This window comes from Propithecus coquereli, unplaced genomic scaffold, assembly GCF_000956105.1.
Source record: "Propithecus coquereli isolate 6110/MARCELLA unplaced genomic scaffold, Pcoq_1.0 Scaffold206, whole genome shotgun sequence".
Lineage (NCBI taxonomy): Eukaryota > Metazoa > Chordata > Mammalia > Primates > Indriidae > Propithecus > Propithecus coquereli.
Window position 1 is genome coordinate 1,699,611 of NW_012145634.1, and position 13,148 is coordinate 1,712,758.

Here is a 13,148-nt window from a genome sequence, read left to right on the forward strand (position 1 = left end):
AGTGATTTTTTTTTTTTCTTTTTCAGCAAAAGTTGGCGGTTAGGGTTCTTTAAAATATATATTTAAATAACTTTTTACATTTACATATAATATCTTTAAAAAAAACAAAGCAGAGAACTCAATTCCACACACCTTGGAACCCCAAGCACACACACTTTACAAAACAGAATAACATGTTATCAAAAGAGGCAAAGGACTCAGAATTTTGTCTGTTGGTTTGTTAATGGGGAAGGGGGTGGTTTTTGCCACAGGTGGCTCACATTTTGGGTTGAGAAGGAGGGCTCTCTTTATTACCACTTTTGTGTGTTTGTCAAAGCTAAAAAAATTTTGTTTTTTTTTTTTTTTTGAAGGAAGCCAGAGTTTGGAGTCTCCACACAGTTTCCGATTTCCAGATAAGAGTTCCTTCCGAGCTCAGGCTCCCGTGCTGCTGCTGTCTGCTGGGCGAGATCCTGGGAGAGAGAGAACAGTCATTAGGGGAGGAAGCCAGCACCGCAGGGACCAGGCAACGGACTCAGGTGGCCCCGCCCCTGGCGCGTGTCAGGCTTGTAGGAAGTGACAGCCTGCAGGGGCGCACAGGCTGTGTGTACGCCACAGGGCCGAGGCAGGGCTCCTCTTCCAAGAGGGGCTCAGTCTGTGCCCCCTGGAGAGCCAGCCTCCCTCCCCTGGACATGCCGAGCCTTCTAGAAGCCCTTAGGAAGCATGAAAACACAATGTACACAAGATGTTAACTGGGTGGCCAGTGTGTGTCAGGCACCAGGAAGAGGACCAGAGAGGATGCCCTCACAGAGCTTGCAGGCCTGAAAACAAAGTAATTTGGATTGAGATGACTTAGGAAGTAAATATAGTGTGTGAAAGTGACTTCGAAGGGGGACGGAGGGTCATTTAGGCCGAGATTTGGAGGAGAGAAGTAGGGCCAAGGTCTGGGAGCTAGAATGAGCTTGGCACGGAACAGGTCAGAGGCCACAGGGGGCTAAAGCAGCTAGCAAGGAAATGGGATTTGGTCAGACAGGTTGGCCGGGACCAGATCACACAGAACTGGGCAAGGAGTTAACATCTGTGAAATCCTAAAGGTAAACCACAAAGACATCAACTTATGTTTCAACATCCTGGCTCCCAAGCGGAGTAGAAGGCGAGACCAGCAACAGTACACTGGTCAGAAGGCCACTGCCTTTGCCCTGGAGAGGGGAACTGGGGCTGGACTGAGGGGATCGCAGCAGGGTGCAGAGAACAGCAGATACACTGGGATGTACTTTGGAGGTGGAACTTGTCGCTGTGCTACTCAGAGGTACTAGACTACACAGTTTATTACTGAGACAAAAATGTTTAGAAATTTTATAGCAATCCAATGTCTGTTGAATCTAATCAGAAATCTGACTTGTATTTTGCGTGTCTTTTGCTAAGTTTCATTTTCCTGGTAATTCGTTTTTACGGACTGGGGTAAAAACAAGCAAACATGGTCCTTCAGTCCTTGAGAAACCCAGGATGCTGGATCGCGAGGGGCAGGGTGGGCACAGGGATAGCGTCTGGGTTTCTGGCCTGGGCATCTGGGTGGTGAGCCTTGGCGAAGGGGGTGGGATGGGGGAATGAGATCAGTGCTGTGGACATGATATGCGGGGAGGCCGGGGAGGCATCTGGGGGAGGGGCTGCAAGATCATGGAAGCAGAGGGCTCGCTGGGTCTAGAACTCAGAGGAAGGGACAGGTTGGGGAATAATTCAGTCGTCAACCACGGACAGTGTTTAAAGCTGAGGGCACATTCAGAAATGACTGAGGGGAGAGAAGAGGACCCCCAGGGAAACTCTTGCTCTGGCCTACTGCCATTTCCTCTCACCTGCAGCCTCAGCAGCCGTGGCGATAGACTCCTGAGTGTCCTGGGGGGCACTGGGGAAGCTGGCCCTGGTGGCACCCACCTCCTCTGGAGGGCACATAGGCCGTGGTGGCACCCCAGCCTGGCAGCACAGAACCTGCTCCTCTTCCTGGGCTGCTCCCAGGCCCCTGTGGGGCCGCAGGGCATCTGGGCCCGACGTCCCACCCCAGGGGCAGAGGCTGTGGGTCCCTTGGCAGTCCGAGGGCAGGCCCGGGTCACAGTCCACATCCTCCGGAATGATGGGGATGCGCTGGCTCAGGTCCCGGGCCCCTGGGTAGCAGCTGGGCGGGGGCTCCTCAGTGAGCGTGTACTGCACACTCACCGAGTAGTCCTCAGTGTAGCAGCCGCTGCCCCCTCCGCTGCCACGGGCCACCTGCTTCTCTTCATAGAAGCAGCAGGGCAGGCCCTCGTATTTTACCCCATCTGTCCTGGGCAAATGGTCTGGGTGAAAGCCATGCAGGCCCCGGGAGCTTCCCGGCTGCGGCTCCCCACCCCCAGGGCCGCGGCCCTCGTAGAGCGGGGAGCCCAGGAACAAGGTGCTACTGCCAGCCGCTCCTGCACCGGGCCCCAGTTTGGAGGGCTGGGGCTCACAGCAGCAGGCACAGGATGGCGCCTCGTAGCCCCCCTTCCAGGTCCTCCTGAGGTCTGGGGCGGCCCCAGGAGAAGCCTCGAGCCCCACGTCTGAGGTAGAGCTGTTGGGCCCCCTGTGCTCCAGGGAGGAGCTGCTGCTGTAGTTCATCTCCAGACTGCAGGTGGACAGCTGGTCCCCCGAGGGAGAAGCAGGGCCTAGCCAAGGCTCTCCCCACCCAGCGCCGTGACCTGGTGGCGCTGGGAGCTCCTCAGGTGGCGGGGAGCCCTCGAAGCGCACGGCAGGCCCCCGGCCCAAGCTGCCTGAGCCCCCCACCTCGCTGGCATGACAGGGGCTCCGGCTGCGGTAGATGAAGGGGTCGTAGTCGCTGCTGAGGGAGCTGCGGAAGGTGGAGCAGCTCCCGTACACGCCCTGGTTGCTGACCTCAGTGCAGTCGACCACAGAGTCGCTGGAGGAGCAGTGGCACTGGCCGGAGCTGCTGCTGCTGCTGCTGTCGCTGCCCGGGCAGTCGGCCAGGTAGCCACTGCACACGGAGCGGTGGCCGTGGTAGCAGCTGAAGCTGGACGTGCTGCCGCTCTCCAGGTGGGAGGCTGGGGCCACGTGCACCACGGTGGGAAAGAGCAGGCTGCCGCTGCCGCTTGGCGGGAAGGCACGGGACGGGCCCCTGGCGGCGAGGCTGGGCAGGGGCTGCCCCTCCTGCTCTGGGTAGCTGAGGCCCTGGAAGTAGTAGTGTTGGTACATGGTCTCGTACTGGGAGAAGCAAGCTGCCTTGGAGAAGCTGCGGCCGCTAAACTTGGGCCTGCGGAAGGGGTGGGCTGGCGAGTAGGCCCGGTGTTCCAGGCCACAGCGGTGGGTGGCCAGCGTGTGGTCCAGGTGCAGAGGTGGGTAGCCGCGGATGTAGGCGGGGGTCTGAGGAGAATAGAGGCTCTGCTCCCCGTGCCGGTCCACGGTCAGCAGCGTGACGGGGTTTCCGTGGGAGTCCATGCTTGTCCTCGTAGGGTAGGCCGGGATGGCATTGGTCCTGTGCACGCGGCCAGGGTAATGCACCGGCAAGGTCACCCTCTGCTGCCGAGCGCGTGAGAGGTTGCTTGTCTCCACACACACGGCACTCGGGTTTCCCTTTTGTTCTGGGGAGAGGCAGAGGAAACAAAGTCAGCTGATGTTAGGGGCTAAAGAGATTGGAAAAAAAGGGCAAAGACTGAAGCAGCAACAGGCTTGGTGTCTACTCTTATGACCCTGCCCCAATCCAAGCTGCCACCAAACTCTGTGTGAAAGTCACCTCCCACCTCCCCGATGCTCTGCCTGACACGGGCACTACAGGAGCCTGCAGAGGAACAGGGACACAAGGATGCAAGTCCCCCCACCCCCAATCCAATAACACAGTGACGCAAGCACAACAGTGCAAGCGTGCCACTGCACACTCATCATCTCTTGTGGCCCTGGGGACAACCCCACAGTACTGGACGTGGGCAAGTGACATTACTGTCATTGCTACTAAAGAGTTTGGAGGCCTCAGGCTTGGAGAGGCTAGATGTCTTGCCCAAGGTCAGGAAGCTGGTGAATATGAAGCCCAAACTTGATCTTGGCGATTCTTAATGCCAGGCTCTCCCCAGGGTGGCAGAGCCAACCTCCGAAACCCAAAGCCACCATGCTACAAGTCCCGAGCGCAGTGCTGCTCGCTCCCAAGCCTGTGGCGTGTGCCACACTCCAGGTAGGCACTTGGTAGGGACAGTGTCCTCTGACTTGACTCTTCAGCAACGACCGAGGCAGGTGACAGTTACCTATGATGTTGTGCCGGCAGTGGGGGCAGGTGTGGTGCTGCAGCAGCCACGGGTCCACGCACTTTCTGTGAAACCGGTGAGTACAGGGGATGACCCGGAGCTCCTGGGCAGGGAGAGAGGGGTCACAGCCTGAAGGGCAGGCACGGGTGGGAGGGCACTTCTGCCTTCTGCCCCACACGTGCTTCCCCCTGTGAGCCCAGCGTGGGCTGAGGAGCCCTGCTGATCGTGCGGTGCCCTTCCCCACCCTCCTCCCCACCTCCCCACAGGTCGGCTCAGTCCCTGGAGGTGGGGCTAACGTACGTGTTCTAGAGAAAACTGCCCATCAGCCAGCCCCAACCACAGGGAAGACCAAAGCTTCCTGCTGGTGAGGGTAGGCCTGGGGTGTGGAGACAGGCCTAGGTATACTCCAAGATATTATGTATCTCCAAGGGGGTGGCTGCCACCAGGTACCACAGAAAGGGACGAATAGAAAGGAAGATGCCTGGGACTCACGACTGAGAAGTGGGACAGCAAAGTTCTCCTGTCCCTTCTTCTACTGGACCCTGAACACTCATCACATGAGCACATGGTTTATAACACAGGCAGTCTATTTGGAGAGAATGTGATGGGGTTTTCTGGGACAGAACCACCTCTGGAGTTCCTGAACCTAAGCACCCTCCAAATTTGCTAGTTTTACTTTGTTTTTTCATTTTCTGACCTGTCCAACATAATAACATTCAAACTAATCCCTAATACTGTGCCTCACAGAGTCTACCTGTATTTTCTTGTGTCATCTTTGTGATCACCTGGAATGCTGGTCAGTCTCAGGCCCACACCAAGCACAGGGACAGAAAATGAAGTCACTTGCCCAAGATCACAAGGCTAGAATCCACCTGGGCCATGATTAGAACCCAGGAAACCCAGAGTCCATGCAAGAATGTATTAAATATTATTTTAAAGGCCTCTGCAAAAACTCAGTTTTCATCCAACAGTCTATACAGCAGTGGATCATTTTCAAAGGGGCACCGAATGTCTGCAATTCTTTTTCTTTTTCATTTTTTTTTTTTGTTTGCAATTCTTAAGTGGTGTGTTTCCCGCCCCCCACGTGTGTGTGTGTACGTTTGTGTCTATCTGGAGAGCCATGGAGCAAATGTGGCAGAAGGTTAATAATGGGGATTCAAGGTGACTGAGATATATCACACACAGTACTGTTCTTGCAACTTTTCTGAAGGTTTGAAAATTTCAAAATAAAGAGCTACAAGAAAAAAAAGGGGACAGCAAATCCTTTGTCTCTTTGTGAGTAAAAATCGCCAATTATGTATCAAGTCAAGCTTCAGAGATTTCAGAACAATTCTAAAGCAAAGTCAGTGTGTGAATGTTCTTAACCAGGTATTTTCTGGCCTACTGTATGTTTCTGATCAACTTTTGAAATCCCCTGTGTCAGCTGGGTCCTCTGGAGTGTGTGTCTCCACATTGCGGCCACCCTCTTGGGGGAAGTGGTTAGAACATCTCAGGCCATCCCACCTGGAGACCTGGGTGAAGGCCTTCAGTGTGGGAAAGGACATCGGGCCCTGTCCTTCTGGGTCCTGGGCACCTCTGCTGACCTGTTCACCTCAGCCCCACCCAGGACAGGCCCTGCCTCTGCCATTACCTCTCCATCGATGTACTTCTCCAGGCAGATGGCACAGTCGGACGTGGAGCTGCTGCTGAGTGTGTCCAGGGCCCCACAGCTCCCCTCCCGGTGCCCCTTGCTCTTAGAGTTGAACTTTCTGGTTTCCATCTTCTCCAGAGCCTGCACAGCCAGCCTGTTCATGGAATTCTGCATAGCATAAAGGGGTCTGTGTTAGGGTCTTCTACATGTAACAGTGGTGGTCACCCCAGGGCCATGTACTCAGTGCACTGGGACAGACAGGCAAATACTTCTTCCATCCAAGTACTAACCAGGCCCGACCCTGCTTAGCTTCCAAGATCAGACGAGATCAGGCGCGTTCAGGGTGGTATGGCTGTAGACGAATACTTCTTATCACGCCATGACAGAATTTTGAGAATCACTCAAAACTCAGACTGCCATAGCATCTACATTCCAGATCCCTGGAGTATCCGCAACATCAACCCATCAACCTGGGCTTTTCCCAAGTGGCAGGACTAGCAAAGTTCTCCCCTTCAATTTGAAGGCAGGGGTCTCCTTCCATTACTTGGCCCTACCACTTCCCAACTCTGCTAGACCCCAGGTTATTAACCTGCTCCATGAGGGTTCCTCCTGTCTCTCTTGAAGGAAGTAGTGTGGGTAAATGAGACAACGTGTGGGCGTCTAGCACCTGGCAAACAGGCCGTGCTCAATAAACACCAGCTGTTATTCTGTCCGTGGTGGTCACTTGACCCTCATGAGAACTGACGCGATTCTCTCAACAGGCTGCCCGCCAAGAGCCTCCGTCTCTCTCCCGAGACATGACCCTGCCATACACTGGAGAGCTGAGAACCCTGTTTACCCTTTCACCTCTCTCCACCTCTGAATCTTTTCTTCCCATAAGCATACACGGTGTGGCCACTGGAGCGCTGCCGTGGCCACTGTTTTTCAAGAATCGCCCGGAGAGCTCGGTAGACTGGGGAGTCTGGGGTTCCGCACTCCTATCAAGCTCCAGGTGACACTGCTGCTGGACCACAGATCCCAGCTGAGGGGCAAGGCTCTAACGTGTCGCACTGACGTTTATTTAAACATTTCCTTTGAAAAACTGGCTGGAGACATCCCCAGCGCTTGGCCTTTGTAGGGCTGGCCCTTTCAGAATAGAGAAGGCAGAGTGCTGTTAAGTTTTGCTCTTGTTCTTCCCCATCTTTGCTGTTTCCCGGCCACTGTGAACAGGCTGCGGAGCCGAGTCCACGGCTGGGAGAGGCTCCACTTTGGACCATCAGACGATGAGCTGGTTGAGAGCCCTGGTTTTTACCAGCGGCAGGGTAACAGGGGTCAAGTTCGCAGGCTGCACAGAGGGATTACCTGACTGCGTCGCTGCTTCAGCTTGATTTTGACAAGGAGGATGAGGCAGACCAAGGAGACCACGACGAAGAACGCCAGGAAAATCCCCATGTCAAAGTATTCAGTGGGTTGCTGGAACAGAACACAGACACAGTGAATCACGGCCTCTCTTCAGCCCGGCCATCAGCACATGGGCTGCTGGATAAGGACGGAGCGACTGGGGTGAGCTTCCCCTCAGTTTGCAGGAAACTCCTGGGCTTCTGCGTACATGCGCACAGTGTGCTCCTGAGGACCAGGCAGTGCCTTCAGTGTGGCCAGGGGGAGGCCTGCAGTGGTCTCAGCCAGGCCCCCTAAAAGCCAAGGGAACTCTGTTCACAAAGCCTGGCTCTTTACAGAATAGCACAAAGTTTGCTGTAACCAGTAAGGAAGGCCCTTCCAAATAAACACAAATAATCACATTTAAAGGACAAAAGAGTGAGTGTCATGTTTTGAGGGAACAGTGATTACTAACCATATAATTAATGGTTTACAACAACTCAGAAAATTGTACGCTGCTTCCACAAATATCAGCTTCCACTACAATGAGTCATATTTACCAAAGCACTTTTTTTCCTTTAAAAAGCCAGCAAGTCAGTTCTTCTGAAAATTCCCTCTAGTTTTAGTTCGTCATAGCACACTGCTTCCTAAAACCTTGAAGCCACCTCACCCAGGACACGCATTTAGCCAACAGAGCTTTGCTAAATGCATGCTGTGTATTTTCAGTTACTTCGTGCGTGTGAAAGACTCATCCTACATGTGAAAGTCCCAGTATGTGTGAGGACTGAATAAAACACATATGGAGCACCTGCCCCAGGTTCTTAGAGTTCTCTAGCCTGAGGAGACGATGACTACCAAGAGTTAGTGGCCAGCAGTGTCCCTTCAAACACTGAGGAGCCTAGATGCTGTTCATTAGCCATGGAATCCCATCCCAGTTGACAGCTAACTTTTCCGGACCCAAATGTAAGTTAGGGAGCTTCAATAAGGTAATTTACCCTACGGGAAGAAAGAAGTACAGGCCTTTTCTCTAGTGTCTAGGTCAAGGAATAAAGGAGACACAGGAAGCCAGGTAATGGGTGTCCCACCCCTTCAGGCCTCCTCAGTTTGCCTTTCAGAGGGAGATGGGATGGAAGAGAAAGGATGAGAGGTCGCCAAGAGGGAATGCCAGGTGGAAGAGATCAGAGACATCTTAGCAATGATCATCTATTTCTGGTAGGATTTGTCAAATTCCCTATAAAGGAACATGGGTGAAATTTCTCCCTGGCCTCCAGCCCTACAGCTGATCTAAACCTGCAGGCCCCCAGGGTAGGCCGGCATTTCAGATAGAAAAAAGACAGGAATGAAAGCCCAAAGCCCGAGGAAAATCAGGGCACAGGTAGTGGCAAAGGAGGCACCGAGCCCGGGCCGGCCAGCGCGGAGGCTCACTCGCAGGGGGCGGTGTTGGATCCGTGCTCGAGCCACTTTCTGCTTGTTGACGATGTTCATCAGCTTGATGGCGTCTGCGCCCTTCACATACACCACCGGCCTCTTGAGCGGGTCTTCCGAGGCCTGGTTTAGCTAAGGAAGAAGAGAGGGCCTTGGTTAAAAGACATACTTACTTTAAGAAGCAGGAGAGAGGAAGAAAAGGCTGGAGGGAAAGAAGATTCAATACCCATCTGGAAATCCTCAAATGCTTCAAGCATTGTAGCTTTGGAGCTCCCAGAAGGGCAAGGCTGAGAATGTTGTTTGTTTTAGGATGGACTGGGCAGGCTGAAGGCCCACCAAGTTCTTTGAAAACGTACCCCCCACCCAATCCCCTAATTCCCTGGCTCTTAACCCCTCTCGATATACCTCCCTTGCTTATGATGTCAAAACGTGAACATCTAACTTCAGTAGACGAGAGCAAAGGCCCCGAGATGAGGGTGACACGACTGTAACAAGCCAAGCTAACTAAAGAGCCTGCAGCACTGGCGGGGCCCAAGGAATCTACCTGGTCGATAGCTTCTGGGTTTTCGGACACATCAAAGATGACTGCAGTAGCTCCTCGCTGCACTGCTCGCTTGGCCTGGCAGAGTAAAAAAGAGCAGGTTGGCCCTCTGGTCCGCTTACCTTTCCAAAGCTGGCCTTGGCAATCAGGCCTGTAATTGAATGCACAATCTGACAGTTACCTACTTAGGTGACTTTGGGCACGTTACCTAACTTTCCTAAGCCTCAATTTTCCCATCTCAGTAAAAGAGGACAATGCCTACCTTGCGTGGTCACCCCAAGAACCTGATGACCTGGAATAGGTGGAACTAAGTAACTGGGTACTCAATAAACCTTTTCCTCCCTATCCAGCTCAAACATTAAAAGTGAACTACAAATCAACAACCTGCCCAGTCAGCATGGAGGATTGGTTTCAGGATTTTCTGCTATAAACACAGAGCCACTGGCAACCAAAGCAAAAGCTTTGGTCCATCTCCTGTGGCCCCGTCTTCCTTCCCATGTCACCCAGTTAGAATAGCATATTGAGTATTTTTGAATGAATCTCAAAACGGTCACTTTTAATAAGTGACACAAGCTGAAGACCTTTGGAGACACTGTCGGCGGGGGGAGCTATGAGAAATAATTGTAAATGGGGTTTGGAGCATTTGGCTGCCAACCCTGGCTACACATCAAAAACGCCACTTGGGAAGTTTGTAAAGCAGATTTCCTGGCTCGAACCACAGAGACTGATTCAGCAGGGCTGGAGTCAGGCCCAGGAAACTGAGTTCTGTAAGCTTTCTGAAGGATGCAGATGATTCAACCGCTTGGGCAACTACTGATCGGAGAAATGAGATTAGAATGTTTTAGGAACAAATGAGAAGTGACAGGATTATTCTGGGGGTGGTGGTGAGAGAGGATTCCTTTCCATCCAAATGAACCTTCTAATTTCATATCCAGCTAAGTGAACAAGACGGGAGAAGCTACGGAAGAACAAAACTTAAGATATACTCCTGGCAAGGGCAACATACGTAACCTAAACATCTGTACCCCCATAATATGCTGAAATAAAAGAAAAAAAAAAAGATATACCCCTGGCTTTCAGGAGCCTGAATCTTGTTAGGGAAGTAAGACACCGTGTATGTGTGTGTGTGTGTGTGTGTGTGTGTGAACCAAAAATAAAAACCACACTTCTATAAAATGAGCAAATGATGGCTAGTGCTCACAGATCAATAGAGTCACTATTGGCCAGAGTGCGTGACAAAGAATAATACACGAATTCCTTCCATAGGAATAATCACTCCACATTGACGTGGTGTAAAAAAGCAACATTGCCCAGAGCTGGCTACACCAATGGCTCCACTGGCCCACTAGAGGGCAGTCTCACCCCACAGCTTTTACAACGAGCTAATTCCCTGTTACTTTGTACCAAACACGCAGCACCAAAAACAGCTTCGCTGAAATATCCAGGGTTACTTCAAGTTCTTCAGCAGTTTATGAAGTGCTCTGGCTCCCTGGGTGCTGTGCTGCAGAATCTGTTCTAGTCCTGTAGAGCAGCGGTCCCCGACCTTTTTGTCACCAGGGACCGGTTTCATGGAAGACAATTTTTCCACGGATGGGGAGGTTGGGGGTTGGATGGCTTGAGGACGATTCAAGCACATCACATTTATTGTGCAGTCAAACCTCTGCCAACCATAATCTGTTTTTGCAGCCGCTCCCCAGTGCTAGCATCGCCGCCTCAGCTGCACCTCAGATCATCAGGCATTAGATTCTCATAAGGAGCAGCAACCTCGATCCCTCGCACGTGCAGTTGACAGTAGGGTTTGTGCTTCTAGGAGACCCTGATGCCCCCCACATCTGACAGGAGGCGGAGCTTATATGGTGATGGGGGAGGGGAGGGAGCAGCTGTAAATACAGGTGAAGCTTTGCTTGCCTGCCTGCCACTCACCTCCTGCTGTGTGGCCCAGTTCTTAACAGGCCAAGGGCCAGAACCTGTCCGTGGCCGGGGGGTTGGGAACCACAGCTGCGTAGGACTTTCTTTGTAAATGGAGATTTAACGTATTTAGTCTCTGCCAATTGTCCACTCCACCCTGTTTCATCACCGGAGTGCTGTACTAGGAGTCAGGAGCGGATCCTGGGAGCTATTCTGGCTTTGCCACTGGGGAAACTGAGGGCCATTCACTGAATCTTTCACCCCAGTCTCAGTTTCCCTATCTGTAAACAATATGGGCACCTATATCATTATGTCCCTTCTAGTTCCTTCTAGTTCCTGGTCTCCGCCATTCAACTGGGAGGCAGGGGATTAGAGCAATTCAGAAAGAACTGGGCCAGGCGCGGTGGCTCACACCTGTAATCCTAGCACTCTAGGAGGCCGAAGCAGGAGGATTGTTTGAGGTCAGGAGTTCGAGACCAGCCTGAACAAGAGCAAGACCCTGTCCCTACTAAAAATAGAAAGAAATCATCTGGACAACTAAAAATATATAGAAAAAATTAGCCGGGCATGGTGGCGATGCCTCTACGTAGTCTCAGCTACTTGGGAGGCTGAGGCAGAAGGATTGCTGGAGCCCAGGAGTTTGAGGTTGCTGTGAACTAGAATGATACCACGGCACTCTAGCCCGGGCAACAAAGACTCCGTCTCAAAAAAAAAAAAAATCAGAAAGAACTGCAATGGCCTTGTCACCTCCCTTCAGCAAGAGGGGACACGGATGGCACAGCTGAGAAAGTGTGAGGCCGAGGTGGCATTACTTTCCTCCTCCATAAAGCTCTTTAGGGGCATGGACTCCTCTGCTTGAGGCCAACAGCTTCCAGAGATAATAGTAAGTAGGTGCTTGTGTTTTCTGCTTAGGTGGTATTCCAGTCTTTTTCACAAATTCTTTCCTCCGACACAGAAGGGCCCCAAGGAACAGCATTGAAAACGAGGACATAAACAGGCCCTCTCACTCCTTGATTTGGCTTTCATCCTACAATCAAGCACATCAAACAGCACCCGCAGGGAATGTGCAATTCAGATGTGTCCTGAACAGGAGCACCCGTACCGCCGGTACCTCAGGCTTTGATGCTGGCACACCTGGAGAGTCTCATGGCTGCGGAAAGAAAGGCTACAAGATCTGGGGTAGGAAATGCCCTCCCAGGCCACATGTGCCTCAGGGAAGCCATTTAGCCACGTGGCCTCCTCCCACTTCGGGCTTCCCCGCTGCATGAGAACATGAAGTTTCAAGGATCTGGAGATTCTCGATGAGACATGACCCATTTGGGACAAGCACAAAAGATGTTTTTAACAAAACCTATGAGGACTGACCAGTCTCCTGGCTTCTGCAGTGAAGAGGGCAGGTCAAGAAGAAGGTACTGAAATCCTGCTTACAGCTTGACTTCAGACATGACTCAGCCAGGCTAATGCGCAGGATCCAAGGACAAATATTTCGTTCAAGAAAATGCTTAATTCTCACAGTTGATCTACTTTTAAAATCATAGTTAATGTGAGCTGCTATTCAAATAAGTTTGTATTTCCTACACATACCAGGACTAGACAGGAAGGAGGTCAACCTAGCATCCTATTGGGAACCTACCTGTTAGGAACTGGCTCAGGATTTAAAATAGGGTGTGAATATCCATATTTAGAAAATGACATCTTTATTATACTATTATACTATTCCAAAAGCAAATTAAAAAATACAGAACACTGCTTGGTCACACTTTGCCCCTTGCCCTACATTTTCAGTTTAAAAATTGATGAAGTGGCCGGGCACGGTGGCTCACACCTGTAATCCTAGCACTTTGGGAGGTCGAGATGGGAGGATCGCTTAAAGTCAACAGTTCGACCAGCCTGAGCAAGAGCGAGACCCCGTCTCTACTAAAAATAGAAAGAAATGATCTGGATAACTAAAAATATACAGAAAAAATTAGCCGGGCATGGTGGCGCATGCCTGTGGTCCCAGCGACTCGGGAGGCTGAGGCAGTAGGATCGCTTGAGCCCAGGAGTCTGAGGT

At 52.0% G+C, this 13,148-nt stretch overlaps 1 protein-coding gene across 1 annotated transcript in view; it reads right to left on the reverse strand.

The window, feature by feature from the left end:
• Positions 1-69: 69 nt before the first annotated feature.
• Positions 70-13,148, reverse strand: part of ZNRF3 (zinc and ring finger 3) — a 156,127-nt gene continuing 143,048 nt past the window's right edge. Inside the window, exons 3-9 of the mRNA XM_012644173.1 lie at positions 9,191-9,265; positions 8,647-8,778; positions 7,207-7,317; positions 5,866-6,033; positions 4,236-4,338; positions 1,830-3,581; positions 70-449 (exon numbers count right to left, since the gene is read on the reverse strand). Coding sequence (XP_012499627.1) covers positions 412-449; positions 1,830-3,581; positions 4,236-4,338; positions 5,866-6,033; positions 7,207-7,317; positions 8,647-8,778; positions 9,191-9,265 — 2,379 coding nt within the window. The 3' untranslated portion in view covers positions 70-411. The remainder of the gene's footprint in view (positions 450-1,829; positions 3,582-4,235; positions 4,339-5,865; positions 6,034-7,206; positions 7,318-8,646; positions 8,779-9,190; positions 9,266-13,148) is intronic.